General features: G+C 45.1%; 1 protein-coding gene across 1 annotated transcript; it reads right to left on the bottom strand.

The window, feature by feature from the left end:
* Positions 1-4,952: 4,952 nt before the first annotated feature.
* LOC120651988 ((S)-8-oxocitronellyl enol synthase ISY1-like) lies at positions 4,953-6,532 on the bottom strand. The gene has a single exon (XM_039929671.1). It carries the CDS (start codon positions 6,410-6,412, stop codon positions 5,222-5,224), a length of 1,191 nt encoding a protein of 396 aa, XP_039785605.1. The 5' UTR covers positions 6,413-6,532; the 3' UTR covers positions 4,953-5,221.
* Positions 6,533-13,060: the final 6,528 nt, after the last annotated feature.

The raw sequence follows: 13,060 nt of genomic DNA, 5'->3' as shown, positions 1-13,060 counted from the left end.
CTCAGACCCAAAGGGGGCGCCCAAGGTGGGGCCCAAGAGGAGCCCACCTAAGGGAGCGCCCAGGGGCTATAAAAGTAAGGGGAAGGGGGGCACCCAAGGCCAACCCTAGCCTTTTCTCGTGCTGCTACAGTACCACCCCGTCCCTCCTGTGCACCAAACCCTAGGCCGCCTCGCGGACCTAGCAGTCCGGATCGCGACGCTTCTTTCCATACGTGTGGATACCTTGGAGGTGCCGCATCTGCTGCACAAGGACGAGCCGCACGTGAAGCGTCCCCTCATGATAGAAGACTTAAATGTGATACAATATCAGTCCCAGGAGGTTGATAACACATTTATTACATCAGATGGTACATCACCGTACAATTCTACGCAGTAATGGGCAGTGAAGCGCCACTATCGCGAGGATAGCAACTAAAACCCACACAACGACATTAACTACGAAGAGGTCATCAGAGTCTTGCGCCATACGAAACTTCCTACGAGTGACCCTATCCACAGGCAAGGTTGGGTGCAGGACGGAACCCATACTCAACGTCTTCGGGAACGAAGTCTGGATCTTCATCTGTAAAAAATAGAAAAGGGGTGAGTACAAACATACTCAGCAAGTCCAACCACACCCACGGAGGGGGTATAAACAGAATATAATGCATATGGTCAATCAAGGATAAGGTTAGAGTTTAAATTGCGGAAAGCAAATTTTTATGTATGGGTTTATTTGAAAGAAAGGGGTTTTCAAAAGCCATTATCTTGCACTGAGTAACACGTAGGGTTGATCCACACAGGATCCCAGTTTTAAGCTGCTACCGGACTCCTCATCCGCCGTAGCACACGGCACAACTGCCGAACACTTTTCCAAAACAACTCACGCTAACCCATCCATTCCCAGAAGAAACACTAGTTGTGTGACCAAACCGTAACTCGCCCAGTACCGTAGGCACGGCTATTCGAATAGATTCTAACTCTGCAGAGGTGTGCAACTTTACCCACAAGCGGGGTACCACGGCACGATCACCTTAGTGTCGGTGCAGATCCCAACAAAGCCATTACCCACCTTAGCTTGACCTGACTAGCCAACACGGGCTCCACCAAGGGGCCATTGACCTATCACTGAGGTTTAACCAGGGCATAAGTCACACAGTGCTTATCCCTTCTCCTTGATCACCCGTTGCTCTCAGCTCTCTTGATGGCTATCAGACTAGCTAGTGGGGGTTTATGCTAAGCCGTTGCCCATACAACGGTCGAGTGGGTTGCACGATAGTGGAGTTAGGCAAGATGACACACCAACTTTGTCCTTAATTGTGACAAAATGGATATGTTTCCTCGCTTAAAAGGATCCATCACAAACCAGTCACCTTTCTTCGAGAAATCAAAGGTGAAAATCAACCCACCTTTGTTTTCAAAAGATTATCTTCCACAAGGTTTTGGGATTCAAAAGTTGAAAATTTTTGGAGCCCACCGAATTGGACGAATTTCGGAAATTTTGGGCCGAATTTCAGTTGAGTTGACTAGTCAAACAATTTGAACTTTCACCGAAATTTGATCAAAATTTGACGAATTTTGACTGAATTTTCTAACAAAACACAACAGCACATATTTTTAGAGAAATTGTTTCAAAATATATAATATAAGCATCAAGAGAGAAGAAGAAAGATGATACTACAAGAATCACAGTCCAGTTAACACATTTTAGAGTCCAATTGAATCTAACAACATCACAAATAGTCTTTATGGTACAGAATACATATCCGTGGCATGCTGCTTCTGGCCATGGTGATGCAAATCTTGCCGGTGCATCATCACCAACTCCGAACTCCAACGGGATCCTGCATGAGCGTGCCTCCGCCTCCGCGACTCCTGCTGGCCGCCACCGCCACCAGGAGGATGGGGGAAAATGAATTTGCTAGGGTTTCAGAATGGGGTTCGAGTTTTTATAGTGTGGATAGGTATCAGGGGGCTGGTATGGTTATTGGGCCGGGCTAAAAATTCAAACTGGGCCGAAACTTTTTGACCGATTTAATTTTATCTCGGACCTTACCGAGATGGGCGAATTTCACCGAAATTCGGCCCATTCGGCCCGAATCCCAAAACCTTGATCTTCCATCCCTCCTCGAAATCGGTGAATCTTTTTCATGAGGTCGATCAGCAGCATTGAATTCCCAAGCATCTTTGACAGGGATAAACCATCTGCCAAGAACCACGGCCGTTGCCCCTTGCATGCCCCAATCATGACGAGCAGAAACATCTTCCCTGCATCTTTCCTGCACTTTGCTGCCTTCTTTGCAAGGCGTTTCTGACAGACGTAAGCATTTTCCTTAGTTGTTCCCTTCGTTGTGGCCAGGACATTCTCCGATTGGGCTTCATCTGCCTCCCTCGAGCAATTTGTCAAACATCTTGCTTGCAGGGTAGAGTACTGCTTTGTTTGTTGTGGGATCGATGGGGAATTTTGCACTCCATTCTCTTCTTCTTTCACGAGTTTTTCCTGAACCTTGTAATCGATCTCTTGCCTGAAATTACTGCTTGTACATACCTGTAAATCCATCTTCTCGCACGGCATCTGGATCGGAGAATCCTTTTGTTCTTCATGAACTGCTTTAACTCCGACGATCTCGTAGGGCCTGGATCAGGCGGATCTCTGTAGACATTAGCAAAGGTGCTTCCTAGCTTGTATTTCAGGAAATCCAGACGATGTCTTAGGATATGTAGACGGTGAGCTAAGTTACTTGAGGTTTTGGTGGCTAGTTCTACTCTGGCTCGAATTTCAGCTTGATTTTGGATTTTTGTTTGATTGGGGATGGTGCTTCTTGATTCAGTGCCAAATCTCTGAAGTTTTCGGGTTTCTGGAGGTTGGTTGTATCGATCTACGGAGGGGATTTTCAGATCGCCACTAAGGGAACTCGGGAGATGAACCGTCATGGCCATCTGAACTGACCGCCCGGGATTTCTATATGTGAGCTCATTTGCATTGGTTTAGCCCGGGCTGGAGAGTGTTTCTAGCTATTCCCCTGGATTTTAAGACCAAAACTGGCTGACAATTCATATACAAAGTGTACGATACAAACGAGGTCGGTTGTTGAGACCGGATTGGGGCTCTGGGTTTGCTAACCAAATACTGTAACGTGACTGAGGAATGAGCGAGAGGGAAAATGGGTCTGACACTTAACAGTCCGCCGTGATTTAATCTCATATTCATATTTGCAAATTCCTCATTTACATCAGTTTTCTTGCAGGAGAAGCTACTGTTTTTATAAGATAAGTGTAAAACCAGACTAAGGAAAATAAAAAAGAATTATGTAGGCAGGAATGCAATCCTGTAAGGAAATTTCTTGTATTCCTCTTTAGAATAGAAAAAAGGAGCTCATCGTATGGAATTCCTATGAGATGGTTGATCCAATAGGAATTTCAGGAATGGTTCGTTCAAAATAAATTCAGAAATGGTTGATCCTGGGCACACATTAGTAACGTTTTTTCATACGTTGTCTGCAACTCAAAACGACTTGGACATACATCTTTTTTTTTCTTTTATTATCCCAGACATATAATTTTTTTTCAGAGAAACTTGGTACAAACATGTAGTGGGCCTAAAAAGCGGCCAATAGAGGTGGGCTAATGAATCCCAGTGGCCTGTCTAGCCCGAAAACAGGAACATTTTGCGACGCTTCACATTTGAGCCTGTATCTAATTCTAGCGCAGGAACAGGAATTCAAGGCAGAGTTTCTTTCCTACGGCAACTTTGTTTCGATTACGGTACCATGAGTCCATGACTCAAGAGTTGATCTGTAGCTGCAAATTTTCCTCTTCTTCGGGATGCAATGAGAAACAAGTGTAGTGGCAAATGGACAAGTGAAGGACTGAATTGCAGACATGGAGAGAAGACAGAGCAGCACTTCCCAAAGGCCATCCTCCATCAGGATTGGCGATCCGTCTCCATCCAGGTCAGAAAAAAAAAACAGGCAACGTGAGTTTCTGTTGCAGAATAGAATACTGGATCAACAAACAGACCGACGTCCATGATTGAATTGGAGAGGGCAGATCAGCCTAGCTGTTCCGTGTTTCTTTCTGCTTGGTCGGAAGCAGAAGTCGGCCCCAAATCAGATTTTCAATCCAGAGCCAATCAGTTGAGTTGTCAAAGATGCTAGCAACCACCAATGAGGATAAGCACACAGAGAAGAGAAGACGTGCCTTCCTTGAGCTCGAGATAAAATGAAGCCCGCGACAAAGTGAACCGTGACAATTGATGGGAATAGCTGAAATACAAGCTGTGCCCAAGATTTTCCCGTTCAGGCAATGGAAAAAGCGCACCAAAAAGATGGAGCGTCCGAGGCGATACTGGCTTTGTATGACTCTGATCAGTAGTAACACTGTTGCTTGTAGAGACCAAATTCCTGGAAATGTGTGGCAGAAAGAGACTTGCTGCAGCCAGTGTCATCCGCTATTCCTATTCTGATTGTTCCCATATTCAAAGCATAATAAAGATGTGAAAGCAAGCACGACACTGACTAGTGCTGATGCGAAAGGTTTCGGTGACTTCTCACCATGTAGAACCATCTCTAGCATAATGTTACAGGAAAAGGAACAGATACATAATACTAGCAAACAAAGAACAATTATCATTTCAGATCTCAAAGAATGTACAGATGGGATGGGGTCAAAATTGATGGTTAACGATAACAGAAATTTCATAGAGTGGTGATGATCTTAGTGAAAACATTTTCAAGCGGTAATTCAATGACAACACTGTTTCGGGGAAACAGCTGCTAGGTGCTACCCATTATCTGCAATGTGCTGATCTCTAATGTCATATTAACTGAAAAAAGGAACTGATTGACAGTCACAAACAAAGTGGTAGAGCAGGTAAAAACTGATGTCTGAATCAACCGATTCACATAGTACAAAGCAATGCTCATAACGAAAAAAATTCAGTTAGTGATTCATCAGTACCCAAACAATTTCAATGAAACTAATGCTGCACAAACAAGAATAACTTATTTGCAATGTGGTGATCTTTATTTGGTCCCTAATATACAACAGTATACAACATGCAAACCTGACAAAGATAGCAAAGTGTATGCAATGGAACTAAATTACAAACGAACTGGAACTTGATAAACGAGCAAGATAATAAGAAGCTTTTTTTAGATTAAGGAATTGTTCCGACCTCGAAAGGTAATAAGATGCTGAATGATGTGAAAGAACAGTAGAGACCTAAATTGCAGAGGAGGAATCACGGAACAATCTTGAAGACCTTGAGCTTCTCGATCCATGTGTTGAAGGAGTTGACGGTGTTCCTGAAGCCGAGGAAGCCATGCTCCTTGCTCTTGTTCATGCTGTCCAAATGCTCGAACTCGACACCGAACACAGCGTCGACGAACCACCAATTGGTGATCTCGTCGAGGCCTGTAGGCGTAAGCTCGTTCTCCCTGATAATCTCGGCCCAGACGGCGTCCTTCCCGGCCATGGCCTCGTCGAGCTTGAACCTGCTGTTCTCCCCTTCGTAGCCGGCCCAGTCGACCCCGAAATGGTCGGCCAGTATCGGCCAGAGGTTCTTCCACTTGTAGATATCCCCGTTGCTGCAGTTGAAGGTCTCGTTCTTGGCGAAGGGGTCGACGGCGGCCCAGATCTCGTGCTCGGCGATGAGGTCCGCGTCGGAGGCGTCGCTGAAGCCCTCCCAGGCGACCCTCGAGCCGGGCCAGCGCAGCGTGGAGCCCTCCTTCCGGCAGATGGCGGCGTAGACGCATAGGCTGCCGACGACGTTCATGGCGCTCCGGGGCGAGTAGCCGAAGACGGTGGTGGGGCGGTGCACGGACCAGCTGACGGCGCCCCCGCGGCGCGAGACCTCCTCGAAGAGGACGTCCTCCATGTCGTAGTAGAAGTTGGGGCAGTCGAGGCGCGGCATGTCCTCGGTGAAGGGCGGGTCCGGGAAGCCGACGCCGCCGAGCGCCTCGAAGGGCCCGACGTAGTGCTTGCGGCCGGTCTGGAGGCAGACGTGGACGAGCGCGGGGCAGTTGGGGACGACGGCGGCGAGGACGTTGCGGAGCATGGCGGCGTTGGCCTCGCGGTTCTCGGCCTCGGTGGCGCGGGCGGTCCAGGCGACGTAGAAGACGTGGGTGATGTCGGTGAGGGGCGCGAGGGCGGCGGCGACGGCGGCGGCGTCGGCGAGGTCGAGGTGGAGGTGCGCGACGGCGGGGGAGGGCGGCGGGGACCAGGGCGGGAGCGGGCGGCGCGAGAGCGCGTAGACCTTCCAGGGCCCGCCGGGGGTGTCGGCGAGCGGGAGGATGTCGAGGAGGGAGGTGCCGACGATGCCGGTGGAGCCGACGACGAGGGCGACGCTCTGGTAGGCGGGCTCCGCCGCCGCCGCCTGCTCGTCCTGGCGCTTCTTGACGGCGCCGATCGCGCCCGTCCACCACCAGCTCATCGCGGCCAGCGCCGGGCGGGGGGATCCGGCGGCGGGGGGGATCGGTCAGGTCGGGGACGGGGAGGAGAGGAGCCCTGCCCAAGAGCAGAGCAGGGAGGTGCGTGCCGGGCCGGTTCTCCTCGCCTGCTGACTGCGGCGGGTCTGGTTTGGATTTGGGCGGTGCTCCACCTCCACTCGTCTCGCTGGCGCTGGGGCCCCGCCCGCCCGGGTGAAAATAATTGTGTTCGGGTGTCCGCGTCCGGCCCGGGTTGTTGTTGGTTGCGCTGGCGCTGCCCGCGGCCGGGCCGGATGCGTGCGTGCGTGCCCGGCGGCGGGCGCTTGTTTTGCGTGCGCCGACCCGATTCGGATCCGACGCGGCTCCCGTAGTCCCGTTGATCGTCCTCATGCCAATAGAAAGGGGGGGCCCACTAGTTGACGATCGTGCGCTGCGGGAGCTGAACGAGCGCAGCGAATAAGAAGCAGCGCGCATAGTATGTGGTAACGAATATACATAAGTAATTTTTCTTCAATATATATATATATAAGTAATTATTCCATCTTTAGTTACGTGCTCTACTCTGACTTCTACTCTATTCTTTTTTTAGAGACAACGGGTGTGTGGGCGAATGAATGGGCGGGGAGTTAATATCCATATGCATGTAGAAGTAGTAAGACTGAGAAATAAAAATAAAAAAGATCATGAGATTTAATATAAAAAAAAGAGAAGATGTGAAACAATTCTTTAATGTTGCAGTACAAGAGGATAAAAAAACACGTAGAATAAAAGAAAAAAAAACTGATTGCACGTCCATATTGTTCATCCAATATTATTATCTTTTTTAACCATAAACTCCATCTTTATTTACAGATCCCAAATGTAATACCCTGAAAAAAAATTGAAAAATTGAGAAAAATTGTAACTCTTGTGCTCAACTTATATAATTGGTTTCAAAAAATGAACAAAAAGATATGCGTAGAAGAACTTACATGCATGATTAGTATTTTTTATTTCTACAAGGGTGTCATACTTTTCGTTGCATGGGTGTGTCAATACGTAGTAGGATATGCATTCATTTTTTTTTGAAAAGATTTAGGATATGCATTCATGCATGGGTGTGTCAGTAAGTAGTAGGATAACTTTGTAGTGATAAACCTTTAAAAAGTACTTTTGTATTAGCACATTAACAATTTTGTAGTTATAAAAAGCTTCCAAATCTGAAAACTATGAAACTTTTGTACTAGCACATTAATAACTTTGTAGTTCTAAAAAACTATCAAATCTAAAACTATAAACTTGGTACTACAATAATAATTTTTTTAGTTCCAAAAATTTCAAACATGACGCTATAAAATTTTTACTATCACATTAATAAACTTTATTAGCTCCAAAAATCTACTATTGACCCATTTTAAATTTTGTATTCCCAAATCCAAAACTTTAATTCAAAACTTACACTCTAAATTCAGAAACTTTCTACTACAATATTTTCAAACTTTGTACACCGGACTTCACAACTTTGTCATTCCAAAAACTTTGTACACTAAATTTAAGAATTCTCTACAATTAAATTTAAAAATCTATACTACTAGATATGAAACTTTATACATGGATATCTGAAACCTCTTACAAATAGATATAGAACTTTTTACATAAAAACTTTCTACTAAAATAAAAATTAACACTAAATTCAATAACTTTAGACTTGTAATTTTTTTAGTAAAATAAATTCTAAACTTTGCAGCCCAAATCAGAAAACTTTCGACTAGCTTATTATAAACTTTGTACTCATGAATCCAACTTTACTCTTCAAAAATATGAAACTTTGTGATAGAACATTTAAAACTCTATACTTTTAAATCTAATATTTCATAATTAAAAACCTTTGCATTATCATATTGTGAACTTTGTCCTAGTCTATCATAAACTTTGTATCTCTCAGTTCTAAAACTTTATCTATAGCCCTGAACATTAGAACATATGAATTTTAGAAATATAACATTACTAGCTTTGTACTCCGAACTCTAAAATTTTGTAATTACAAAATATTTAGCATCTAAATTTTGAGATTTCATACCAGTGTATTTTGAAATACAAATATATAGAACTTTTTTTCATAGCAATCAATGTGCCTTGATCTCACCTGAAAGCTTAAGAAGTGTTCTGGTCCAAACTCTTGTTAGCTATCATTGAGCCTTGGCTTGACTTGTGCAACTTGGGAGTTTAGTAAGCTTCTTGTTAGTGTGGACACATCATGGTCACAAAACTCACAAAATTGAATTCACCATGGTTTAGTCAAAACAAAAAAAAGACTCTTCTATGCAAATGCCTTGGCAAAATTGTGAAAATACCAGAACTCATAAGCATTAGTTTATTTCCCGATGGAGACTGCTAGGCACAGCAAGGTAGTATCTTCAAAAACAAAAGATATTCATAAACTTTGTGTTGTCACATCATCAAAAAATTTACTCCTAGATACAAAACTTTGTGCTCCAAAATCACAAACTTTTTAACTAAAAACTTTGCATTCTAGAGTGAGGACTTTTTAACATAATTAGTATCAATATTTAGGAAGAAAATAGATATAAAAAATATACGGGGATAGAACTCTCTGTATTTCTCCCAAGTTGCAAATTACATATTCAAAACTCATAATGGAATCATGAAGAACTTTTGCCTCACATATTCAAACTTTTCTATGCCCTAACATTCAACGAACATATTCTAAACTTCATACTCGAATATTGGAAACAAACAAAAACTCACGTATACTGAATTTTCTACATACATAATTTTCAATTTAAATGTTTAAAACTTCATACTCGAGTTTCAAAAAAATTTTAATCATGTGAATGATTCTTTCTAGATTCACACTTTCAATTCACATGTCAAAAACTTCATAGTTGACTTTCAGAACCTACTGTGCAAATATCTCAGCAAATTGCCAAAAATACGAGCAACTCAAAGCACTACTTTCTATTTTGATGGAGAGTGCTAGGTACAGCAAGATATTATCTTCAAACAATAGTATTCACAAACTTTATGCTGGAATATCTCTAAACAATTTACTCCTAAATACAAAACTTTGTGCTCTAAAACCAAGAACTTTTTAACTAAAAATTTTGCATTATGAAGTTGGAAACTTTGTACTAGCCTATTATAAACTTTTTACTCTCATATCTAAAACTTTTTGATATCATTAGCCATAAATAAAAAATATGCACTTTGTATGACAAAACTTTTGATATCATTCATCCAAACTTTGTGCATCCGTAGAATGAAAAAACATTCAAAATCTCAAAAAGTTAGATTGCAGTAGATGATCTTTCAACTTGGATATTAAAAACTACTAATAGTGCAAGTTTTTACTACAGATCACAACCTTTCACCTTGGGTATTAGAAAAATTTAATAATAAGTCCAAAACTTTTTACTCATAGTTCTAAAACTTACTACTAGTTTATTTCAAACGGTGTACTCCTAGATCCAAAAAGTTGAATTCTAAACTTTGCAATCCAAATAAGGAACTCAACACTAGAACATTTCAAACTTTTTACTGCTAGACATAAAACTTTACACATTTTATTAAACACTTTATACCAAAAGGATGAACACTTTTACAGTGGACTGAGAAATAAATTTCTTACTTTCCTATACATCCAAAACTTTTAAACCGCACATTATAATCTTTCTACATGACTATTTAGAACTCTTAAATACTCTAACTTCTATCCGCCGTGGGAAGAGAAGCCTGGGAGCGCTCCGTTACTCCCGGAGCGACACGTGTCCCTGGAGAGAGTAGCGCGACGCGAGCCGTCCGATCCGTCACATGGGGTTGATCCACGCCGTTCCTTGGTCATTTTGCAAATAGACCCTCCAAGTTCTTTTATTCAAACCCACTGTCCATGTATTTTTGCAAAAAAAAAACAGCCGCGCCACCCCCCTGCTCAAGCCTCCCCACCCCCAGCGCCCCCTCCCCCGACCTCCCGCGCCCCCTCCCTTAACCCTAACCCTAGCGTTCCCCGCCGCCACCCCGCAGCCCTCCGCCCCCGCCGCCACCCCCGTAGCCCTCAGCCCCCGCCGCCACCCCGTAGCCCTCAGCCCCTCGCCCTCCTCCCCTGCCGCCGGTCACCTCCCTTGGCCACCGAACCCTCCCGGGTTCCCCACCCCTCGGCCCCCGCCGCCACCGCTCTGACCCCGCCATCCAGTCCACCCCGCCACCGGCGGGGGATCCAACCGGCGGCGTGACGGTGGCGGATCTGGTCGGCTCCGCCCTCCGGCGCCGTCGTCCGTCGCGATCCCCGCCCCCTCCCCACCCCCGCTTCACCCCGGTCGCCGTGGGCCTCCACCCTGGCGGATCTCGGCGTACAGGCGCGAGGGATCCGACCGGTGGTGGATCTGGCCGGCGACGTTGAGGAGGAGGCGCGCGACCGATGAATCCGGCCGTCATTGGCGGCGTCCGGTGGACCTGTGCTGGAATTTTTTTTTCTTCACCTTTTTTTGGTCCTCGGAGGCGGTGGTTCTTGCGGCGGCGGCGAGGCGGAGCCACGAGGGCAGTGGCCTGGTGGCGGAGGTGCTGGGTGGTGGGTTTGGGCGGCGGACGACTCCGCACTCGATGGGAGCAGCACCATGGGGGCCGAGCTGTGCGGTGGAGAAGGAGATGATTCCAATAGGGATTGAGCTGGTCAGTTTTTTTTTTTCTTTTCATTTTTTTGTGCTATCTTTCTTTCAATTCGGTGGAGCTCACGCAGCAGAGCACGTGTATTGTCCTAGTTATATATATCAATCCAACACTCGAAAGCACAGGGTGAGGTGGTGCGCTTGGTGAGCTCGCGGTTCGCTCCCTCAAATGCAGCAGAGTTTAGATCCCCTTTTATCTGCTTTAGAACTTTGTTTTGAAAATGAAAGTGGATGGTGAAATTTGAAGCACATCAAAGTGCTGAGAAGTGATAGTCTCTGATAAAGACACATAGCCTGTTCGCTGCGATCGCTCCTGGCGCACACGCGCTCTATAAGAAAACAGAATAGAAAGCCCAGGTGAAGATGGCTGCCCAAGTGCGTTTAAAATTAAAAGTTGCCGCGACGACCGCAAATATTAAGAGTTGCTTGGATGACGAGAAGTCAAACTATCATAAAAGAGCTAATAATTATATTTTTATTTCAGAATAATTTTATTTTATTTCTGAACAATTTTTTTTGTATTGCTGGAATAATTAAAAAAATTATTCTGAAATAAAAAAATTGTTTTGCTGAAATAAATGTGACTGGATTAGACGTGTGGGTTAATTCGTTAGGCTAGTTTAGACCCATAACATAAAATCTGGGGTTGAAGAGCCAAATGTCATGGTTGGGCAAATGGACGCAGTATTATTTGGTTGGCAAATTTGGTTGATGTATCGTGATTGAGCATACTATGCAGTTCGGTATCCTCAGCCCACAGGGCCGACGCTACTATTCAATCACGTCCAATCTGGTACTGCTCAGCCCAGTTAAACCCATCCCGACCAAACCCAGGCACGGACTCGGAAAGTCACGGGCCGTGAACAGCGTTTTGTGACTTGAAAAAAAAAACACTCCCGTCCGATCCGGACCTCAAGATTGAGCCCAAAGCACAAAAAGATTTACTTTTTTATTCCAATCCAAATGTATACAATATATCACAGGTATTTTGAAAAATAAAATCGTTCCATATGATGAATGCCCCCACCAGTGAAAACTTATTATATTCTGGATTAAATATGATTTTTGTAGTAGTGTTGCAAAGCCCGTTCGCGGAGGTGTACGTATGTTTTTTTAAGACCCTCAACCTTGCAGTTTGGCGTATATTAATAAAGAGAAAAGAATTGATTATGTTTATAGATAAATTGGGTTCGAAAACCATACAAACTACAACTATGACACTTACCACTACGAACCTACAGCTAACAATACCGCTGGTTCGATTGGGACATCAACGGGACTCTTTCAACTTTGGTCAGTAGGATTGGGTCATCGATACGAGCCACCACAACCCACACCACAGACATGAACTTTTTAATTTTTAATTGTTTTGAAAGGAAGGAAAAGAGAGAAAAACACCCTCTTGGAGGCAAAAAATGCCGAAGAAAGCCTCCTTGCCGAAATAGCCTGATATCGCCTTCAAAAAGATCAAAACGCAGAAGATGTCGTTGATGCTAGTCTAAAATAAGTTGGTTTTCACCCACCACATCCAACAGAGAAAACCGACACCCATGTTGTTAGCCTCAGGCAAGAGCCAAGGTCAAAACCAACGATGCTCGATGTCACCTTCACAAAGGAAATGACGCCATCAACACCGTCCCAAGAAGAGATGGGTTTTCACGACACCGCGGTGAAAAAAGACGGCCGGCATCACCAGCCCCCACTACCATGGTTCGCACGGCTGCAGCCAACCATGCCACCAGTGACTTTGGCATACGCCCGAGCAAACTAATATCGGCACACGCCACCGCCAACACACCACCACGTTGGTCGACCAGATGCCACCATAAGCCAAAGCTGGGCTGGTGCCGCATCAACCACGTCGCCGCTGTAACAGGCCGTGGCAGCCACAAACACCGACGCAACCGGGCCGGGCCGCGCTCCGCAACCGTGATGGCAGCCGGCGCCGAACTGCGGCCACCAAGCCGCGCCGGCCCCAGGCCTAGGTGGATA

The sequence above is a fragment of the Panicum virgatum genome, chromosome 9K (assembly GCF_016808335.1).
Source record: "Panicum virgatum strain AP13 chromosome 9K, P.virgatum_v5, whole genome shotgun sequence".
NCBI lineage: Eukaryota > Viridiplantae > Streptophyta > Magnoliopsida > Poales > Poaceae > Panicum > Panicum virgatum.
The sequence above is the reverse complement of the archived record's forward strand: the minus strand, read 5'-3'. Positions and strand labels throughout refer to the sequence as shown.